General features: G+C 28.2%; 1 protein-coding gene across 1 annotated transcript; it reads right to left on the minus strand.

Moving 5' to 3' along the window:
• Positions 1-1204: 1204 nt before the first annotated feature.
• On the minus strand, positions 1205-9957 carry LOC107454949 (L-xylulose reductase; the record flags this gene model as incomplete). The annotated part of the gene is given in 6 exon segments (XM_043040962.2): positions 1205-1325; positions 3649-3813; positions 4628-4670; positions 6070-6224; positions 8645-8742; positions 9773-9957. Coding segments are annotated over 6 exon segments (634 nt in total), but the record flags the coding sequence as incomplete, so codon positions are not given.
• Positions 9958-13838: the final 3881 nt, after the last annotated feature.

The raw sequence follows: 13838 nt of genomic DNA on the forward strand, positions 1-13838 counted from the left end.
CTGAATGTAGGAGTTATATATATATAAAGCAGAATGAATAACGTTCAAGCTAATGACTGGATTTGTACACACTGAAATGAAGCGACGCGATGGCTCAGGTAATAGAGCGTTCGCCTTCCAAGGAGGTGAACCGGGTACGAATCCCGGCGATGACTGGTCGATACGAATTACGCACCCGGTTTGCACCAACCACAGTGATGACGTGAAATATCCTCAGTGGTAGATGGATCATTGATTAGAGTCCCCTTGCCGTCAAGCTAACCGCGTGAGTTTCTCGTGATCTTCCTCTGTATGTAACGCAAACGCGGTTTAGTTCCATCCAAAAGTCCCCCTCAAAGGCAAATTCTTTCCAATACTTGATCCAGGAGTTCCCTTGTCTTCTGGATTGGGTTCAAAATTACCAGGCTACGTAGTTGAATTTTAGTAGTCATAAACCCAAAAATTGGGTCGGCTGTTCAACGACGGTTATAAAATAAAATAAGATACTAAAACTGAAGGTTTGAGAGCCTGACCTCAAATATGATAATTAACTAGTGCAGTCTATATTTTAAGTTACGAAATCAAGCACAAGAGCGTATTTTTTCCGAATAAATATATCCATTATAATCGAATCAGTCGTTTCTAATTATATAAGTTACAGTAGTATGTAAAATGTTATAATATTGCGAAATGTATTGCGAAATTCGTTATATTATGACACATTATGCACGGAGAAAAATTCTGGTTAAATTACCGCATGCATAGTACTGATATTTCTGGTAAAATTGGTTGTAAGTCAAATTTTACGGTATTTAAACCATTCATTTTTCTTATATTCCTTGTTGATATGGTAACGGTTTACTGGAAAGTTTTGTTTTCAAAATTATAGTTCTTATTACAAAATTATAGTTCTTATACTTTTAGTAAAAAATAAAAAAACTGAAAAATACATTTAATCGAATAATTTTTTTTTATGCCATGCTTTCAGAGATCATAATAAAATTACCATATTTTTTCGCATATTATAAAACTATATTTTATTGTTAATTTTGCCAAAATCATCACAAAAGTGCGATAGTAAAAAATTACAAGCCTTTTGGCTTTCTCGTTGAACTAGAAACTTGATATATTTTACCACATTATGGTAGTTTTCCTCGTGCTTTTTTCTCAGCTCGTTATTAGAAAATTTCTTTTCTTTTTCGTATTATATATTAAATATTCATACCATCAAATCTTCGAAGAGGAGCTCTTTCTTTCATTGCTGTGATAAGTGGATCTCCAGAATTTAAAAGTTCTTCTGCCATTTTTGTACGCACGAAGGTTGGGTTGACAGAATTCACTCTAACCTGAAAAATTAACAGTATAATTCTTAAAGCTATAAAAAGCTGTACATGAAATCGCAATTTGGATACTTTAATAAATAAATTTTTTTACATTGTTTAATTTAATATTTTTTATGAAGGTGTGTACATCACAACTTTGTGTTTACATGAAGACGGTGTTTAATAATAAAGAAATAATTTTTACTAAAGGAAATATTTGTTGGATTATAACAAATAAGCTTAAGAACAAAATATGAGTTAGTTCATGATAAAATTTTTAATTTCCTTTCAAGTCCAAGTCTCGCAGTAATTAATTTGACTAGATGTACTTTCTTCTTATTAATAAATTAATTTGACTAGATGTATTTTCTTCCTATTAATAAATTAATTTTATTAAAAATAAATTTTTTAAAAAATTATTAATTATTAAAAAATTAATTTCATTAAATTAATTTAATTAATATTTATTCAGGTTTCCTTTCAATAAGAAGTGAAATTTATTCAATGAAATTATATTACATATCACACTCAATAAAAATTTCTTTATGTACATTTGCAATGATCAAGGATTAAGGAATAAATTCCGCTGGAAATTTCCTTAATCCTGAATGTAGGAGTATATTCAATAAGATGTATGTTAGGCTTTGAAATTTCGCACGACTTGCAAATTTATTCTGTATATCAAGATGTAGCTTTATGAAGTCTCAAAATACCGTCTTTTATTAAGAAACAAAGACTAATATTGAAAATTACTAAACGCTTTCCATTTTAAATGTGTTTTATAGTTATAATTAGAGCCCGGATTTTGATGACCTAAAAAATTTCAATTAATGCCCTTAAAAAGTGCCAAAAATGCCCTTATGAACTGCAAAAAATGCCCTTAAAAGTGCAAAAAATGCCCTCAAAATACGAAAATTGCGCTAAAAATGCCTTATGACATGACTTAAATAGAAGTAAAAATATTGAACTAAAACAATGTTTTACTCTTTAAAATTATTATGAGTCGTTTCAAAAAATATAAAGCAATGCAATACTTGTTCTACGTTCATTAAAGTTTGACAAATATGTTTTATATTCAAAAATAACAAAAAAAAGGAAAATATATTGACTCCAAAACATTTTCATTTTGTATAGAAACTGAAATGAATATAGCAACTTCCATCGCATAATATTACAAAATATCAGAATTACAGTGGATTATTAGTTTTTTTTTTAATATTTTGAAATGTAAACGAGCGTCTCTTGTCTGAAAGCAAATTTTTACACCAGGAGAAGCTTTTTTCAACGTCTACTGATGTTATTGGTGCGTACTTGAAAAGGACGGTCACACTTACTGACAATTCTTCTTCAATTTGAAAAGATGCTGCTTCACTTGTTAATATCCTAGAAATTTTCTTCATTGTTTGGAAGCCAGTGTAATAATAAAAAATTATAAAAAATAATAAAAATTAGAAAAATTTAACAAAAAATTTAAAAAATGCTTTAAAATGCAAAATACGCCCCAAAATTTTAAAGAAAATGCCCTATAAATCTCAAAAAATGCTCTAAAGGACAAAAAATGTCCAAAAATTCAAAAAATGCAAAAAAAAATGCAAATGTCATCAAAATCCGGGCCTTAGTTATAATTCTTCTATAAATGGAGAATTTTTTTATGCTTTCTGTTACGTGAGATTTTTTTTTAAACAAAAGTTGATTACTTTCGTATCTCTTATTTCAAATTTACAATCAGTTTCTTTCTCCAAGCTATAGTTTATCTTTATATTACATTTTTATACCTTTTTTTGTATAAATGCACAAGTTAAAAACGTTGCATATAACAGAGAGACGCGCAACAACTTCTTGGGGAGTAATGGAACAACATTAGGATTAAAATTGCATAAGAACCGAAGCCCGGAAATGTCGTTTTCCTCCGCTAGAAGCGCAATCTTTATGTAACTCTCTGCTATGTATGACGTTTTTAAACTAAAATAAACTAACAAAATAGACTAAAAACGTACCTATAGCATTTACATTACATTATAACATTAACATTATAACTTAGACTATAACATTTAAGCAAAAATAGACAAAAAACGTTAGCTTTTAAAAACAAAAAGGATTAGGAGCAAAACTAATTTTAGATTTGAAATTCCCATGTACGAATAAGGCTAGTTGAATAAATGCAACAAATTTTTTTTTATAAATAAGATCTTTGTTAAATTATTTAAGCAAAATTTATTAAATAAGTAAAATATTTAATTTATGAACATATAAAACACATAAAATATGAAATATCTCAATAAAATATAGAATTGTTTAAAATATAATGTATACATGTCTTGAATGCGTGATGATAGATATTACTCACCCCGTATGGTCCAAATTCCACAGCCATGTTCCTCGTTAAGGAATCAGTGGCAGCTTTAGTAGCTCCATAAACCCCGTAATTAGGAAAACCCCTTATGCTGGACAAACTAGATATATTCACAATCGATCCACCTTTACCTTTCTCTTTCATCCCTTTAAAGACCTCCTGAAATACAGTCTATTGTAATTCATGCAGGTTATTCTGCTTCAAGCTTATTTCTTAATTCGACGTTTTTAAATTTACATCTGCGCATAGATTTACAGCACTAATCGAGTTAAAGTTGTGGAGCTAAAATTATAGCACTAAGAAAGGCATAATGGCACAAGAAAATTGTGATACTAAATAGGTTCACACTTTTTTACAAGCATTTATTACAGAGTGCTCCAAAAATAGGAGACGATTAAAAAAAAAAAAAAAAACAATTAAAAAAATGCAAGGCGATAGAATTGTTCGATTTACTACATAAAAAACAAGGTTTCCTCTCACCAAGTCTCAAAATTAACGTCATAGTTCGTCAATAGCTGTCTATAAAATGTTTTAAAAATCACACTATTTGCTATAGTGGGCTGCATTTTGAGGAGACAGATACTCATGCAAAAAACACATTGGGAATGGTTTGACATACAGAGAAGTTTTGTTTCTAACGCCATCTTTCGACTGATTTTGTATTTAATTTAGATATATTTGCAAAAGAACTCTTAGTTTCCTAAGCAGATCTCAACGAATAGTAAATTTCTCTTTTCTTCCATTCTTCTTATTTTTATAGTTTTTAAATCAATGCTCATTTTTGGGGAATAAAATAAAATTAGGATTTTAGGCATAAATATTGCCGTAACTGAACACTTTGATTTATTTATATTTTTTTAAACTTTAATTTGAAAATTTATTAAAAACTTCTATTCCTTTTGCTTGTTACTTAAAATAAAATCGATTGTTTAGCAAAATACCACAGTTTCAATATCAAATGGAAGCTACTTACTTGGCTGATATTTACAATGGACTTGAAATTTACATCTAACAGGCTGAAAATATAGAAAAAGAATTATTATTTGTGTAAACAATATAATTATTATGAATGAAAAACATGTGATTAATGGATATTTTTTTTAAAATTGTGTTATTATTATTTAGATCTAAATTTTTCTAATTCATGAAATTGATGAATTTTTGTTACATTTTGTTTTTGTTTGTTAAATTTTATTTTGTCTTTTTTTTAAACTATGTTAGTTGTAAACGATTTCGAAATCGTAAAGGTAAAAAAATTATCGTTGCCGTAAACTTTACGGTTAATTGAATGGACAGACTACTGCTGGTTATTTTTACCGTAATTTTAGAATGGAAATTCCAATAGTTGAGTGCAGGCGCTTACTGAAAGATGAAAGGTTCAGAATAGAAGCCACCATGGAAGTTGGGATTTTGGAACTTTAAGTACATTTCTTCAGCAATAAATGAATACTTTTGAAGAAATAAAGAACCTTTTTTATAATAAAACTCAGAATTTATTGTTATTTACAAATGTTACTAATTATTTATAAATGTAACAAAATATGGCCCTGCTGTTCTGATGATCTAATAATTTAATATTACGCTTGAAGAGCCAAATTTCCTCCTGTGGGGAATTTTAGAGCATATTTTTATCCAGAAATTGAAACTGCATCCTTATTTCACATTCCGTTCATTTCACCACGTGTTATAAAGCTCTAAGCATGTTACGTTATTTAATGTGCGACCTATATAAAAATCGTGTGATTTTTAGTTTCTTTTTGAAGAACATGCGATTTCGGAAATGATAGTAATTAATTAATATAAATTAGAATGACAATTTTAATAGAGCTCTTAAGGATTGTAGTTATTGTTAATAAGATTAATTTTGTCCCCCTTAGGAAATATATTTTAAAAGAAAAAAAAGTGCCTAATATGAATTAATTTCCTTATATGCGATGCAATTACTGAGGCTGAAGAAGATGGTGGACTAAACCAAAAACAATCTAAAACAAATGTGAAGGTTATGTCAAGGTGACACTAAGAAAACTGAAGGATGCTTTAGGCTCAAATGTTTGGAAAAATTGATTTATGTTGAGTTCTTAAATTCGTTATTGAAATGAATTATTTTTAGTTCAAAGCAAAGGAGTATTTCTATATTTTATAAGTTTTTTTGTCAAAAATTATCATTAAATAACAATGGAACAAGATTGCAATAATTATACCTTACGTATTTAATATTTATATTTTGACGATCCTTAATGACTTACACTGATCATATGTGCTACATAGGGCGCAATAATGGTAACCATTATAATAATTGGTATATTTTAATTTTATTGTCCTAATATTTTTTAATTTTCAAAAGAGAACTTCATATTAGGAGCATTACACCTTTATTATTAATAAAAATAGAATATAAATTTGAAGTTTTTAAACCTGTTGATAAACTCTTCGTCAACTTCTCCGAGCGGTTGACCTTTACCGATAGCGGCATTGTTTACCAGCAAGTCAACAGGTCCTAGTTCGCTTATCACTGCTTTGGTTTGTTCCCAATCACCAACATCGAGACAAACTGGCCGAATATTGGGACACTGAATTAACAGTTAAAAGAAAGTTTTAGATATTTTAAGTAAAGCAACGTATTTTTATGAACAAATAATCAAAAGCATATTATAATGAAATGATTATAGAATATTAAGTACAGTCAATAAATAACGAGTCAGAAGCTATTTCATGCAATTTATTTAACGAAACTCTATTGTCTACTATTGTTTTGGCGTGTGTAACACTAGACGAAATATCGTACTGAACCATTGGTTGCTGTTAGGACAGTTGCGTACTTGACCTCGTCGCACGTTTGAAACCGATGCTGATGCAGTGCATTTCATAGAAGATGTAGAAACGCATGGAGAGGGGAATATGGTAGGTAGAATTTTTGCTGAAATTGCTTCTGTTTTACGTGATCTAGCGTTGTCCTGTTCAATAGAAAAGTTTTCCTGGACATTCTATTTGATTGCTTTTCTGGATTTTGCTAACTTTTCAAAATACCTATGATCATTAACCTAGCTCACTAGCTACGGGCAATCTACAACGAGTGATTCTTTGCGTCCTGCCATTGGAGGTCACTTTCAGAAACGGAATGCATGAACTAACAGATGGTTGGTCATTATCATTCTATTCTTGTATGCGTAGAAAATAATGCCATCCAGTTTATGAAACGTAAGTTAATTCTTTTCGTCACAACAGTAACTAAATTTCGTAAAAAACCCTTTTTCCAGTTAAGCTGATCAGTGCAGCGATGTCTCAGGTGACAGCGCGTTCGCCTTCCAATCATCTGAACCGGGTTCGAATTCCAGCGATGCCTGTTCGATACGGATCCGCATCCGGCTTGAACCCACCACAGAGCTGATATCCTCAGTGGCAGACAGATCATGGGTTAGAGTTCCTTTGTCGTCAGGCTAACCGTGGGAGGTTCTCGCGGTCTTCCTCTCAAAATGCGGGTCAATTAAATAAAAAAAGTCCTCCACGGAGGAAAATTTCTTCCAAAACTTGATACAGAAGTTCCCTTGTCCTCTGGTTCAAAATGACTAAGCTACAGAGTTGAACATTAGTAGTCGTAAACCGAAAAATTGGTCGGCTGTCTAACGACAGTTATAAAATAAAATAAATTAAGTTGGTTATGATTTAATAGCATCATCCTATTTTTTATGAACTACACTTAGTAGTCTAAGACCGAGTTTGTATATGCTGCTTCTAACCATTTTTTTTTGATTGAATACGAATTCTCTTAAAGAATTGTACACTTATTCTTTTCTGGCATCCGTTCAGAGCATGTTTTTAAACCTAAAACTTCTACGTTTTTCAAATATTTTAGATTTATGAGACTTAAATAAAGGTACAAATGCCAACTTAAATTTTGAAGATTTAGGGGGACAAATTGATGATCAAAAAAATTCTACCGATAGAAATACATCTTTATAAAAAAAGTATAAAATTTATACTTATTCTTGGAGTGTATACTATCTATGGTTAGACTAACTTCGTATTAAGAAAAAAAAATCGGATTTTTTAAGAAACAATTACAAATATAAAGTAGTATTAGAATTTTTATTTTAATTTGCATTTAAAGAGTTTTATTTAATAGAACATTAAATGCATTTTTTATAGTTAATTTAATATGAATATTAAAAGCAACTAACCCAAAAATAAAATCGTAAAAAAATGAAAGAATGAAATAGTGATTCAGCTAAAAAAGATGTATTACTTTCAATTTAATAGCTACAGTGAAAAATCGAAAGAAATTATCTTAGAATTAGATATATCAATTGTTTATTTGAAGAGAAAAAAATTAATCTTGATTCTACTAGAAGCAAAAACTATTAACTATAAACTACTAACTAACTATTATTAATTATTAACTAACTATTATTAATTGTTAACTAACTATTATTAACTATTATGTGTATGCTTTAAAATTTAATTAAGCATATCAAATTTTATTTCTGGTAAATACACAAATATACAAATATATTTGATACAAATATATTCGAAATATACAAATATATTTGATGCATATAAATACATATTTAATGTATATAAATATATATTAAATAGATAAAAATATATTTATTGTTTAGTTCTCTATCAATTCCTTTAAGAATTGAAATATTCTCAAAAAAGCTATTATAATGTTTTTTTCCTGTCTGAGGATCTAAACACTATTTTTGAAAAAAATTTTGTAAATTTTAAAGATTCTTCTACAGCCTTTGTTTTCACTGCTAAAAATAAAATCCTAACTTATGTAAGCAATTTGTTTGAAAAATACAATAAAATACAAATTGAACACTTAAAGATTAAATTCAGTATGGACATAAAGCAAATATGTTAAATTTCGACTCAGTTTGTCAATTTTTCGTACATAGTTGCCTATAATATGTGATTGGAATAAATTATATTATTACTTTAGTAATATAAGTTCAGGTATTAAAACTTATTCGAAAATAACACTTACAATTTCTGCTAGCTCATCCAAATCTGATTGTGTTCTACTTATAGCTATGACTTCAGCACCGCATTCCGCTAATTTAATTGTTATGTCTCTCCCGATTCCTAAATATGAAAAGATAAGCATACTTCCATGACAGATTGATTTCAAATGTAAAGAGATACAGTTAAGAAAAACATAACAACAAAACTACTAATAAAAATTATTTAAAATTGAATCAAAATTGACTTTTTATTTAAAATCAAAATTTAATATATCAAAATTTTTATAAATGTCATCATTTTCATCAAGGCACTTTAAATCCAAATATTCCATGACGGGTCATTAAAACCTATTCATGGTGAAATAATACTGTATCATACTGTGAATAATATCATACTGTAATGACCCTATTAATTACAAGCTGCCTGTTGCTGATTGTAACTGTTCATCCTGTTAAATTTATTTATCAAATTTCCTTCCTATATAATTCCTTTTGCTTTGATTATTTTTTTATATATCTACTTAACAGTCTAATCACAGTATAAGTTATACAGTCTAATCACAGTATAAGTTATTTACTTAAATTTTAATCGTTTTGTAAGATTCACTTTATGATTTATTTAATGAAAAGAGTCTTAATATATCTAAAAAATTTCCTTATTTTCACCCATACTGTAAAAATTTCCGGATCAAATTACGGAAAAAGAGGCACTTATCGGCACTTAGGATGCCGATGCTTTTTACCGCAAAATCTTTTCTTACGAAAAATCTGATATACGATAATTTTTACAGTAATAATTACCGTAAAATCACTAAAGCAATCTAAGTAAAAAATTTTAGTTTAAAAATTACACTGTACCATTTTATAGTAAAAATGGATTTACGGTAAAATGGAATTAATGGATGATGTACCGAAAGTGAAGCAACTAATATCTATAATTGTTTTTAAAATATGAAACACCAACATTGTTACAAGTTTTCGAATGCAATGGGTAAAAATATTTTTAAAATAAGCTAAAAATTTGCTCGATGTAAGACTTATTTTAAATTTCTCAGATTTCATCAATTAATATTTAAATTACTTTAATCTTCCTACATTACTTTAAAGTACATTTTGATAACAGAAAAGAAAAAAAAAATCTGCAATTTTACCTTTTCCGGCACCTGTTACTAAAGCAACTTTACCGTCAAACCTGATTTCCATGCTTTCCGTTCGATAATGTAGCTGGTAGAAAAGTGCGTCTTTCTTTGAGATTTCAATTTGAGGATGTTGTCAAGGTTACTTTTTTTTATCGAAAAAAAAATAAATACACTTAGTTGCTTGGTAATATGTTTAAACAATGAACACTTTAAAGAATATCGTGACTATTTAGAATATCGTTTATCGATGTTAATTAAGGTTTTTCGCGTTTACGAAGGACAGTTCTTTTCTTTGTTTTTGATATATGTTGCTTATTTCCTTATTAAAGTTTGTAGTTGTACTTTATGTAAGGTCTTTAAGTATGAAGTTGGATTTTTTAATTTTTGAATAGAAAAGAGTTAAAAGAAAACACAATAAGACAGACGTGATGTGTTTCTTCAATTTCTTTCAATTGACGCTTTTACGAAATTCATATTTAAAATGAGTAAGCTAAAGCTAAAGTTACATACTTATTTTACTGACGATACTGTATTTCATTTTTTCTGACTTTTCTTAATTATTTTTTCTGACGATACTGTAAACTTCCACAAAAAATCAGCCAAGGTAAATAAAAAACACCTACGCCCTACATGTATTTAACTTTGTTAAATAGACAATTGCTTTTATGTACAATTTTCCGTGAAAAAATAAATATCATTCATAGAAAACAAACATCTTACATATAATGAAAACATTACTCTTCATTTAACTTATATGTACTCTAAGTTCAAGCTCTCTGCAAATTTGGAAGTTCCCATATGAAATAAAATTAAAATCACTCGACTTCATGGAGGTTTAAATTTAAAGGTTCGGAACTTAATTAAATAGGAATTCAATCCTAGCAATAATTGAGAAAAATTTTCGTGTGAAGATCTAAATGAAAATAAAGCAATATTAACAACAGCAACAACAGCAATAATAATAATAATTATAATGTTAATAAATATGATAATAACAGTTATAATAATAACTAATCAGCAGTTTAAATATTTATTAGTCTTCTTACGTACAGCCTGAGCAGATAGTTAAAGCAATGTGTTGTTTAGGGAACTGGCTTTCAATGATTAGGAGTTAAAATAACTAGCAATGAAAATAATAGTTAGAGATTTGAGGTGATGCAAAGGATGTTTTTTTAAAGTTAAAAGCAGCTAAGAACATTTTTAATAGAATATAGCCATTTTATTATCTTTTTATTAATTCTCTTTCGTGTGCCTGAGGGTGGAATTATTCTATCAAAATTTCATCCACTTTAGGGTCATCTAGAACACACAAATCTTTGCTGGAGATCAGTGTTGAATGACCATCCAAGGTTTAATCATAGTCTGAAAAGCTACAAATGTGATTTCTTGAAACATTTCCTGAAACGAAAGACAAATAGCCATATTATATATGTTGGTAATTTATCGTCAACCAAAATTTGAATTAACTTTAAATCTCGAATCTCCATTGAAAGTCAATGTCAGAACACAATATAATTTTTAATCATTGCAGTTCAAGCAGAATTTATCATTAAAAAAAAAGCTTATCATTAATCGAAATTTCGAATAGTTCTAAATTAGAGATGTGCTCTGGATGACAATATAAGTTTTATTCATTTTCAGTCGATAAAATTTAAAATTTTCAAACTTATTTAGAGCAAATAAAACTGATCGTCAATCAAAATTTTTACCACTTATGACTTGGCTGGAATGCTTAAATTTTGTCTGGATATTTGGACCCGATGTTTATACAAGTTATAAGTGTTTCATGAATGGTGCTATCCGATTTTTTTGCCAACTGAAATTTCGATCATTTTTCAACATGATCAATATAATAAGCTTGCAGCTAAAAAGAAAAAAAAAAGAAAAAAATTCTCACTCTTCTCGAAGATATTGAGCCCGAATTTTTTCGTGTAAGGCCATGCAAAGGTATTTTTCGTACGTGCCTACTTTTAAAACGAAGTTTTTACAGTTTTTTTTAAAAAATTATTTTTATTAATGAGTGAAAAATTGTAAATGGAAAAGGGAAGTTTAATATTTTTACTGCTTGGAAGCACCTATTTTAAGGATTTCATGCTTATGTTCTTTTTTTTATTATTTATTTATTTGTTTTTGAGCTATGTTCCTTCAATTTCCCTTTTTTCACTCTCGTTTTACTCGTATATACCCAATTTTTAACAGCTCTTTTTATTTCCTTGCTTGTAATTTCCCTCTCTCTCTTTCATTCTTTGTGGGTTTTTTTATTAGTGGACATGTTATCAGCTTAATTTTTAGAATGCTTTTACTACTGTCTCATTTCTTTGGTTTGGCAATGTTGTATGTGTGTTGTAATAAGTGCTTGTAACGTTAACTTCTTAAAATTTTCTTTAATTATTCAAATGTGCTTTCTAACACTTTACATCGATTCAGTGATCTTTTATAAAAGACAAAATGGTTTACCGTATGAAATTGTAAGATTTTGTACACTCTACGCTACCTTCAGCACAGTTAAGTTATCAGAAAATTTTAACACCATGATAATTTTATTTCAAATTTGAATATTATGGAAGTTTATCGATTTATCGTGCTCAATTTTGCTTTACGTTTGTTATTCTGTTCAGTTGAAGACTAAATACCCCTAAGGGTATTTATTTAGCTTGTTTTCAGTTTTCGTGATGTTACAATTTTCCAAATTATATTTATCTTTTCATAAAATAAAAAGAAAATAAAAAAAAAAAAACTGAAAAAAAAATACGCAATTGACTATAATTAACTTGGGGAAAAAGTAGCGTTTGAAATATGATTTTTAAATTGACTTCAGGCATTTAAAAACAAAAAATATTTGAAAATATTTTTTCTGAAAATATTTTTAGCATTGATTGCACACTCAGTTTTTTTAATACCAAGTTAATTATTAATTTATTATGTTTATGTAATTTGCAGTGACGTTTGGGTTCAATTAATTCAAATTGAATCTTTTATTTTCTGAGAAACATTAGCGGTCTATAGTAATTCGCCAGAATCCGATATCTGTTGTGCAGGAAGTACTGTTTTCATTACTTTTACATTCAAAATTGGCAAATGAAAGTCTACGGATACTCATTTCTATATATTGTATGATAAATTTATATAAAAATAAATAAATAAGAAGAAATAAATTCAAACGCCTAAAAATTTTTAAACCAGCAATTAAATAGCTTTAAAAATCTTACAAATATTGTAATTGACATTTCTACTGCAACTTCAAGTAACGATATGTAGATGGCGCTACCACAAACACGTTTCGAAGATTTATTTCACTTCTAAAGATTAACAATGGCTTGTAAGGACCTTTCCACTTATATTAATTTCTTTTAACTTTATTTTTCTTTTAATAATGTATACGTTTCAAGTGTAGTCATCTTACTAAATATAGCCGCCTTTTTCTCATGCCCGAATGAAACAATGATAATGATAAGAATTCATTTTTTATTCATTTATTTTTATTTAAATTTTAATTTTTCGAAAATAGGTCAATTAAATTAATTTAATTAAAAAAAATTAAATAGTGCTAATAATTAACTTTTTATAAGGAATTATCCTCGAATTTAGGAGTTACAAAATTTTGCTCAAATGTTTTGATTGAAGTAGAATTTTTTATTAAACAAATATTTTTCGTATTCTTTTTATTATTTTGTGTTAATTTAGGTCAGCGGTTTCCAACTTACATGAGGTCGGGGGCCACAATTAAAAACAAAAATCGAATGGCGGGCCGCAACTTTATCACAATTTTATGAAGGACTCTTTTTTTTTGTTTGAAGGAACATTAAATATTACAGTCAGATTTTTACCAAGTTGTACAGAACAAAAGTATTGAATTACAAATTAAAATAAGAAGTAGATTTTTAAAAATATTTAATTTCATATTGAAAAATTCGGGCTACAATAACTTTAATGTGCACCTATGTATTAAACAATTAATGTGCAACAGGTATCTAATTGTTAAGATATAAAACTTTAAAAAGGTTGGTATTAACACTTACCTAGTAGCACACAAAATGTTCAATGAGAAAATTGAGGTTTGTCTGCTGCAACCACCGGA

This window comes from Parasteatoda tepidariorum, chromosome 2 (genome assembly GCF_043381705.1).
Source record: "Parasteatoda tepidariorum isolate YZ-2023 chromosome 2, CAS_Ptep_4.0, whole genome shotgun sequence".
NCBI classification, from domain to species: domain Eukaryota; kingdom Metazoa; phylum Arthropoda; class Arachnida; order Araneae; family Theridiidae; genus Parasteatoda; species Parasteatoda tepidariorum.